The 10,085-nt window shown below is 46.5% G+C and overlaps 1 protein-coding gene across 1 annotated transcript; it reads right to left on the bottom strand.

The window, feature by feature from the left end:
- Window positions 1-5,091: 5,091 nt before the first annotated feature.
- Window positions 5,092-7,095, bottom strand: LOC308324958 (succinate dehydrogenase [ubiquinone] flavoprotein subunit, mitochondrial-like; the record flags this gene model as incomplete). The annotated part of the gene is made up of 1 exon (XM_080777309.1): window positions 5,092-7,095. One exon carries the CDS (start codon window positions 7,093-7,095, stop codon window positions 5,092-5,094), a length of 2,004 nt encoding a protein of 667 aa, XP_080633435.1.
- Between the last annotated feature and the right edge of the window lie 2,990 nt (window positions 7,096-10,085).

Raw genomic sequence — 10,085 nt, 5'->3', positions numbered from 1 at the left:
GGGTGATTGACAGCAGAGTGGCGCAGCGGAAGCGTGCTGGGCCCATAACCCAGAGGTCGATGGATCGAAACCATCCTCTGCTAAGAGTTTTGAAATAGAAAGTGCACTCCTAGGAGAACAGATTTCGGCCAGGCCAGGTGTCAGTTGTGTGGTGCAGCCTTCAGGACCCGTGAAGCTGATTGCATTTTTGGTGTCTCCAATGTTTGTTTGTTGCTGAGTTTATTTAGCTCCCTTAATACTGACTGTCACAGCCCGGTGGCCCAATGGATAAGGCACTGGCCTCCTAAACCAGGGATTATGGGTTTGAGTCGCATCTGGGGTGACTGATAGCAGAGTGGCGCAGCGTAAGCGTCCTGGGCCCATAACCCAGAGGTCGATGGCTCGAAACCATCCTCTGCTAAAAGTTTTAAAATAGTATAAGTGCACTCCCAGAGAACAGATCTCTGCCAGGCCAGGCTGTCTCCCTGTGATGTGTCAGTCATGGGGTGCAGCCATCAGAACACAAATAAACTCTGAGGAAAACTGAGGGTATCTGTGGTGCCTCCGATGGGCCGAATTGAAAGCATTGTTGGACGAGCGCTCTATAGAGTTACCTTAACATGGTGCATTTCTCCCTTAATACTTACTCCCTATGACCCTATGCAGCCTTAATAAAGACTTGAATTAAGTTACATTCCACCACTGTCTCTTTCTCTCTCTAACTGACACTGTGGTTTGTCCACATAATGACAGAACAATCTCATTGTAGGAATGAACAATTGAACAGTACAACACAGGCTGTGGTATAGCTCCTGTTGCAGCCCCGGTGGCCTAATGGATAAGGCACTGGCCTCCTAAGCCAGGGATTATGGGTTCGAGTCCCATCTGGGGTGACTGATAGCAGAGTGGTGCAGCAGAAGCATGCTGGGCCCATAACCCAGAGGTCAATCGATTGAATCCATCCTCTGCTAAGAGTTTTAAAAGTGCACTCCTAGGAGAACAGATTTCGGCCAGGCCAGGTTTCAGTCGTGAGGTGCATCCTTCAGGACCCGTAGAAGCTCTGGGGGAAACTTATTGCATTTTTGGTGTCTCTATGGGCGGAATTGAAAGCAGTTTTGGACGTGCTCTTTATAGAGTTTCCTGAGGCTCTGCTCACACATTTGAAACACAATGTTTTGTCTCTGTTCTGGGGGAGAGGAGAGGCAGAACAGCACGCAATTTATTTACAATGGGAGTTACGTGGTTTACAGTATGTCCCAACAGCTCTGTTCGGTGGGGGGGGGCAGAACAGAGCAATCCAGTAAGGCTGTTTCGTCATAAACACGTGAGTCCGATTGAAAATGGATTGCGAGCTGTTCTGCCCCTCTCTCCACCCAGAACAGAGACAAAACATGCGTTTCGACAGTGTGTGTTGAGTTAAAACTCATAAATGGAGCATGGATCTTCAACAAGACACCTCAGACCTCAGACAACTACATCTCCCAGAGTGCATCAGCTGCAAGATGGCTGCTGGTGCTCATTTTGCTGGTGGTGGTGACTCTCACACAACTAACAAACAAGCAAGCTGAAGGTCTACCCAAGAGCTCTACCCCCAAAGACGCCAATGGTCTGTTATGTTTATTTAACTTATTCTACTGTTTATTGTACTTCTACTTTATGCTTAATGTGGTTAAAAATCTGGCCTTAATGGGCTAATGTGTTAGATTAAGTTCAGTTTGGAACTTTCAGTAGAGCCTCAATTTGTATTGAGTTTGCATTTCAATTTATATTTACTAATTTAAGAGACTACAAAAATGTGAATCTATATGATTTACCATGTTTAAAGGCATGTCAAATGCCTATAGGTAATTGGAGCTGATCTACAAGCTCTACGTTGTCTACAAGCTCAAAGTTCAGTTTTTCCCTTTAAATTCTTATACATACTTTACTTATTTACTTAAATAGTTGTACCTAACATTTGTTGTTGGTTACCAAATGTTCCTAAATTTATTGAAGCTTATAAAGGTTACAGTTGTGAAATGTTTAATTGAAAATGACTTTAATAATTGGGTTAAAATGTCGACTTTATAAGTTAATTTAAGACATTACATTTTGCCATTCATTGTGTAAAAACACTATCGTTAAAACACTTTGTTTAAAAGACGTTTGATTATTTAATGTTTAAAATCAAGCATGTTTAAAAATAGAACTTATTGTTTTGAATTATTATTGTTTGGCATTGTTGTTAAAACCTGTTTCTTTGTTTTCGAAGGTTTTCAACCTAATTGAAGAACCAACCAAGTCAACAAAAGCAACTGCGCAACTGCAACTGTGCAAAAAAGTTGAAAATAAAAGTTTACTTTGAGTTGATTCCTTACCTGTCATTTGGAGTGGAATTGGGGGTTGACTTGACAGTGTGAGTGCAGCCTGAACATGGTCTGTTTGTTGTTGAGTTTATTTTGCTCCCTTAATGGTGACTGTTGCAGCCCCAGTGGCCCAATGGATAAGGCAGGGATTGTGGGTTCGAGTCCCATCTGGGGTGATTGACAGCAGAGTGGCGCAGCGAAGCGTGCTGGGCCCATAACCCGGAGTTCAATGGATCGAAACCATCCTCTGCTAACACAGTTTTAGCCTAAAAAAGTACATTCCCAGAGAACAGATCTCTGCCAGGCCAGGCTGTCTACCCTGTGATGTGTCAGTCATGGGGTGCAGCTATCAGAACACAAAGAAGCTCTGGGGAAAACTGATTGCATCTGTGTCTTCAAGTATACCATCCTTCTATTCATATAAGCATATAGTATACATTATTTTCTTCAGTCTGCCTTCAAGATTTTACTTTTTGAGGGGCTCTATCACCTCCTATGCCCAGCTTTGTGTGTCTGTGTATACCACGGAAAGGATTTGATTGGCTGAGCACGGAATGTGCCAAGGCTCTGTGTTGTATAAGAGAAGCACAGACTTAACTGGCAATAAAAAGGCGTTGATTGCGAATGCAGTGAGCACTTACTATGAGACCTAGCAGATCATGTCTGTCTGTCTGTCTGTGTGTCTGTCTGTCCCGCTTTTGTGCCCATATATGGAGCTGAGTGATTTGTGTCACCATGACTCAGCCATAACCATATAAGGAGTCCCCAAAGCAGCTATACGTCCAAAACCCAATTATGTACGAGCTGCGTTCGCTTCCCGCGTTTGCGCGTCTTACTGGTTAGTGGAGCAGGGTTTGTGAGGCAAGGAGATGAGAGGTGGTCTTCTTAATAAAGCCCCATTCAGACTGAAGAAGCAGAAGCTAGCTTCTGCTTCTTCGTCCCATGTTATCTCTATGCAGAACAGCTTCTGCGTTTAAAAGCTGGAACAATAGCTTTTTTTTGTTTTTGCTTTTTTTTTTGCTCACCGGAGCTTAACTTTAAAGCAGCTTTTAAAAGCTGGAGCTTTAAAAATCTGCGTGTAGCCAATCAGAGCACAGCGTGGTTTGAGGAGGCGGAGTTGAGCTCATTTTACAAAACCGAAAACCCTCTGGAAAGCTGTCCGACCCAATTGTCCGCATTAAAAAAGAAACTTTTTGAATATGGGCTGTATATGAAATATGAATGGATATTTGGCAAGACCATAGCATATTTTGTGATAGAAATTAAAGTTTATATGAGAAACAAGTTGTCGAAGCGGTGAAAACAGGTTGTGTTCCGTGTGCCGTCGCGAGTGTCACGTTTCTGGGGACAAGTCATCGTGCATTCACCCCCCCCTCCGGTTCTCATCGAAGCTATGGATGGACTACTGAACTGAACTCTCCGGAACGCTATCCGTCGCTGACGCTGATTGTGGACTAAACAGTGCACACACACACGGTTGATAAATTAGCAGATATAGATAGATAGACAAACAACTAAACAATAGTTGTGTCGGGAGTTTTCGCCAAAACCTTCCCCGAGAAGAGGGAAGTAGCAGCCCGCTCTCAGCGCGTTTCTGTGCCGATCCTCGTGTGTCTCTCGGTAGTATGTTGAAGCTTTTGCGCCGTCAATCAATACCTTTAAAATAAATAATTAATAGCCTTTATATCAGTTGTATGTACCCCCCCCCCCCACACACACACACACACACACACACACACACACACACACACACACACACACACAGTACACAGTACAGTAGTCCCCAGTACTGGAACGCCGAGGAGAGCTGTGCTCGGAGACGATTTGCGGGACGTTTCCTCGCACTAAAATTAATTGCCCTTGTCGCGGGACCTCGCCCTGAGCACAGGGCGTTGACCACTGGTGTACGCTCCTCGACACCCAGTCTCAACTTAGGGGGTCCTCCGCGGGCCGGGCCACAGGGTCCAGAAGTCGGTCCACTTTCGTGTGTGTGTGTGTGTGTCGCTGCATTGTATGTTGATTGTTGAAACGTGGGCACCGTGAATCATACCTTAAAAAAATAATTAATAGCCTTTATATCAGTTGTATGTACCCCCTCTATTTATGCAATATGTTGCCCATGTTTTGTGATTGGTTTGCTGCGTTCTGAATCGATAAACCAATCGCATATATTTATTTGAGGGAATCATTTCAGACAGCGCCGAGATAGGAGCTCCCTTCCACGGGAGACTTGGGACTGAATGTCCGGAAATCGCACGTAAACATAAGCTGTTTTAATTGCTTTTACGACGTGCTGGATACATACAATTGTATTTCTACGGTATGCTCTTTCTAAATCAACATTAACATTACATACAGAGCCGCCATTTAAAACAATGCCCGGAGTGTTTCGCTCGTGGCCTAGGGGGGAGAGGAGAGCGGAGTGTGGGGGGGAGACATGAACACTGAAGACGGGGAGGATTGAGATCCGGTCCGTTCGGTTATTTACAAACAAGTTTACCAAGATTATATTATTTATTCATCCATACATAGGTTATGATGTAACTAAATATATAAGTATGTCTCCTCTACAGTCGCTATTTTACATTTTAGACTTTCAAATGCGCATCTGCTCAAACTGCCTGTCTCTCGTCTCAAAGCCAGACAGCCAGTCCAGGCAGCTTGAGTGACAGGTACCTTGTACACGCCCACTTTCTCAAAAAAAAAGCTGCGTCTTTTAGATTTCTGCTTCTGCTTTTTAAAGCAGCTTCTTCAATGTGAACGGAGCTTAAGAGCGGATGGCAGGAGGGATGTGGGCACAATCCTGTTCATTAAGAGTGCCATCAATCACGGGGCGATACTCCAAAGTCACCTTTCCAGTCTTGGGGTCAACATAGGACAGCGTGTGCTTCCTCCAGTGCTTTTCAAAGGGCTTCTTCTCCTGGCCTTTGAGAGCTTTAGAGTAATCATACTCATCAATGCGGTCTTTGAAGTCCTCTCTGGCGTGAGCTCCCCTGCTCTCACGTCTCTGCTCTGCTGAGTGGATCGTCTGAACGGCGTTCAGCATGAGGTTCTGAAGTTCCAACGTTTCCACCAGATCCGTGTTCCACACAATGCCTCTGTCGAAAGTCTTGACGTGCTCCAAGGACTGGTAGATGGCATCCATCTTGTCACATCCCTCCTTTAGAACGGAGCCTGTACGGAAGACCGCAGCGTGGTTTTGCATGGTCTTCTGCATGTCCAGTCTAATCTCTGAGGTTCTCAGGCCTCCGTCGGCAAACCTCAGCCGATCCAAATTGGCCACGGAATCCTCTCCCGCGCTGGGCTTCAGAGGGGACAGCTTCTCTCCTGGTTTATCCTGCTCGGCGATGGCGATGGCACAAGCTCTGCCAAACACCACCAGGTCCAGCAGGGAGTTGGCACCCAGCCGGTTGGCCCCGTGGACACTGGCAGATGCCGCCTCTCCGCAGGCATACAGGCCAGGCACCACCTGGTCTTCTCCACTGGTATGGGTGATCACCTGTCCCTTGTAGTTAGTAGGTATCCCTCCCATGTTGTAATGGACAGTGGGCAGCACTGGGATGGGATCCTTTGTGACATCCACTCCAGCAAAGATCATAGCTGTCTCCGAGATGCCGGGCAGTCTGGTGGCCAGGTGCTCAGGAGGCAGATGGTGCAGTTGGAGGTAAACGTGGTCCTTCTGTGGGCCAACACCTCTTCCCTCTCTAATCTCGACAGTTATGGAGCGGGACACCACGTCTCTGGAGGCCAGGTCTTTGGCGGTGGGGGCGTAGCGCTCCATGAAGCGCTCTCCCTCGCTGTTTATCAGGATTCCTCCCTCGCCGCGACAACCCTCCGTGATCAGGCAGCCGGCGCCGTAGATACCAGTGGGGTGGAACTGCACAAACTCCAAATCCTGGCAGGGCAGACCGGCTCTCGTCACCATGGCATTGCCGTCTCCCGTACAGGTGTGGGCCGACGTACAGCTGAAATAGGCACGGCCATAACCCCCGGTAGCGATAATCGTGTTCTTGGCTCTGAAGCGGTGGATAGATCCGTCCTCCATGCACAGAGCAATCACTCCTTTACACTCCCCGTCTTCCATCAGTAGATCGAGAGCAAAATACTCCACAAAGTAGCTGGTGTCATAGCGAAGCGAGCGTCCGTACAGGGTGTGCAGCATGGAGTGTCCTGTCCTGTCTGCCACGCAGCAGCAGCGGTGCGCCTGGCCTCCCTTTCCGTACTTCAGACTCTGGCCTCCAAACGCTCTCTGGTAGATCCTCCCGTCGTCCGTGCGGCTGAACGGCATGCCAAAGTTCTCCAGCTCCACCACGGCAGCCGGGGCCTGCTCGGTCATGTGGTGGATGGCGTCCTGGTCTCCCAGCCAGTCGGATCCCTTCACGGTGTCATAAAAGTGCCACCTCCAGTCGTCTCCCTCCATGTTGGCCAGGGCGGCGTTGATCCCGCCCTGCGCGGCGACCGTGTGAGACCTGGTGGGGAACAGCTTGGTGACGCATGCCGTGTCGAATCCGGCCTCTGACAGGCCTAAAGCGGCTCTGAGTCCTGCCCCTCCGGCACCCACCACCACGGCATCAAACTCGTGGTCCACGACACGGTACTGTGTGGAGAGATCATCCGACACTGTGGCGTTCTTCTTGCCGTAGATTGAAAAATGAAAGTTCTTGGACCCCTGAGCAGCAGCAGCAGCAGCAGCACCAGGTTTTAGTGTTTTCGTTTTGGAGTGTAGTATCCTTTTTGAAAGGAGCCGGGATGCAAGACGTATGCTAGCCATGACATGTCCAATGGAAGGTCGAACCGTCAATATAAACCGTGTATATTCATTTTCTAAAGTCACAATTTCAAAAAGTATAAAGATAGAGATTTTGAATACAATTTCTAAATGTCCCAGCTAGTCCTGAAAGTGACAGACCATTTGAAGCTTTGTGAAATACATCAGCAGCTACAGCATGCCAAAGTTCGAGAATAAATCTAGATGGTGGGTCTAGAGAACGACTCTAGAGAGTGAGGGAATCTGCTTCCCTTCGATGCCGATATATGGAGATTTCTGAACTCAAAACTGACTAACACTTGCCCATATATGGAGGTCCCCGAACTCTCTTAAGCTGATTGGTTGAAAAAGTGCCTTTAGGACTTACAGTATCTATGACATCTTATGACGTACGACTCCATATTTGGGCATGGTTTCAAATTTATCTGACACGACTGACACACAGGGCCGTGGTGCCGTCGACCAGGCACGTGCAGAGGGGGGGGGGGGGGGGGGGGGGGGCTAGGGGGGCTTGAGCACCTGCCCTTTTGCAGAAAGTGCCCTTTCTAAAAGAAAAAAAAGGACAGGTGTGTGTGTGGGGGGGGGGGGGGGTGAGGGACCAATACGAGCTTATGTGGGGGCCAATAAGGGCTTGTGGGGGGCCAATAAGGGCTTATGTGGGGGGCCAATAAAGGCTTGTGTGGGGGGCAAATAAGGGCTTGTGTGGGGGGCAAATAAGGGCTTGTGTGGGGGGGCAATAAGGGCTTGTGTGGGGGACCAATAAGGGCTTGTGTGGGGGGCCAAAAAGTGCCATTGGCGCTTCAAGACAAACATTTGACGAGTAATGATAAATTCCACTATCATAATGAATTTTCTTTTAATCTGCCATCAGTCAGTTTTAGTTTCAGACTAATGAGAACATATTGCTTATTTTACTGTCCAATGACATGAAATGGCACAAGGGAAGGACCACCCCCAAAAATCGGCCCCTGCCCCACCAGTGCTCTCTGCACGGGCCTGCCGTCGACCATCGTAATGCCTGATTTTACATTTGGTTGCATGCTGAATCTACAAGCCCACAACAGTTGCAGTGCAATGCGTTGTGAGCTTGTAGATCTGACATTTTCAGAGCGCCTGAGTGCAACCAGTACAACCAGTATTGTACTATTGGCATACCGTAAGAGTTCTATTCCTGTTTTTTAGAGTAGAGCTTAAATAATTTATAAAGTAAAGTAACTAGTAACTAGTTACTTTCATAATTTAGTAACTAGTAAAGTAATTAGTTACTTTTTCAGACTAGTAACTATAACTATAATTAATTAACTGTGTGGTGTAAACTTTAAATATCTTGTGTTAACACACAAGACGATGAAAGATTATTATTTGTTATAGTATAATTTTTTATTAAAAAAATCAGACCCGTCTGAAGTGAGTGGTACTGTACTGTACTGTACTGTACTGTACTGTACTGTACTGTACTGTACTGTACTGTACTGTACTGTACTGTACCCCTGCCTGGCCTGTGTGTGTGTCTGCATGTTAGGCTGTGCAACAGTGACACTTGGTGGTGAACAAACGCTATTTTCGTGCAGACCCAGGGACCCAGGGACACACATAGGAGTGGTTGCACCACTCAAAAAACAAATCACTGGCTAAAAACTAAAAGCATCAGATGGCCAACATCAATGGGAAACCTCAAACACAATGGGCCCAATTCACTGAGCTGTTTACACTCATATTTTGGGTCTAAATGAAATTTCTTAGTATCTCTGGTAAAGAGTATCTATAGGCCTAAAGAAGGAACTCTTGTCGTAGTGTTAATTATGTTGGACTATTGTGTTTAGAAAGTGTGGTTCATTGGTTGAATACTTTTTTATTGTAGTTGAATAGGTATGATTTTAATGATTGCAAAGGATAACACAAAAAGCCATGGCGGCTTATAAATTGTTTCCATTGTGGTCCTGTGTATTCAATTAATTAAAGAGTCTAAAGACATAGGCGATACAGTAATAAAAAAGACATGCCAACGGTTAACACTACTAGCAAAATCCTTTTTGTTGTTAAGCTTATGGAGCAGTGTGTTATGGAGCTTTTTTTGTTGTGTATACAAATACAAAGACCTTTAAGTTTTGAATGATACCTGTCCATTCAAACTCTAGATGGGCCAGAAAATGAAGGCCTGGCCATGGCCCTACCTGGGCCCTCATCAAACCCTGTACACTCAAGACACTGAGACATGTAGATCTCCTATATGAAGCTGACCTGTTCTGTTCTGACCCATGCACAATGCCATAGCGCCAGTGCTCGCCCAGCAGTCTGCCGTCACCCAGGCGGATGCCTGGGCTTCTCTCCCTCAGGGCGTCTTACTGGTACTTTTACTTTGGTAGTTTTACTCAAGTACAATTTGAATACAAGACGTTTTACTAACTTAATTGTAACAGAGATTGTAGGCTACATTGTCGTACAGTAGGCCCATACGTAGCCTATTACCAGTAGACGCCTGGGCACTGGCCATATATGGAGCGTGTCTTGAGTCACAGTGTACCTACAGGGTGTGATCGAGGTCTGATCAACATATGGAATGTCAGAACAGGTCAGCTCCATATATGGAGATTCAAGGGTGGCAGCGGGGGCAGTGTCTTGAATGTACAGGCTTAGGCACAATAAATATAGGGGGCTTTCCCCATGTATGGGGATTTTACTATCATCCCTGATGATGTCATAGTGATGTCACGAGACCTGCCGAGGATTGTGAGTGACAGATTGAGTGACGATTGTGAGTGACGTGACGTGACAAAAAACGCAAGGTTTCATAGTTAACTGCCACCTTATAAATAATACACTTTTTAGTACGCTATTACTTATACTTTATTACGCTTATTCTTAGAGAAAACTTGCAGACGGTTGTGCCACACGGCCACTGCATGCTTGTCACAGTGACATCAGGCATCCTGCGAGGCCACCACGGTGTTGATAACCGGGGTCCTTCCATAAACACACTTCGTGAAGACGAG

Source organism: Protomyctophum bolini (assembly GCF_963924005.1).
Source record: "Protomyctophum bolini genome assembly, chromosome: 12".
Taxonomy (NCBI): domain Eukaryota; kingdom Metazoa; phylum Chordata; class Actinopteri; order Myctophiformes; family Myctophidae; genus Protomyctophum; species Protomyctophum bolini.
This window is presented reverse-complemented; position numbering and strand designations above follow the sequence as displayed.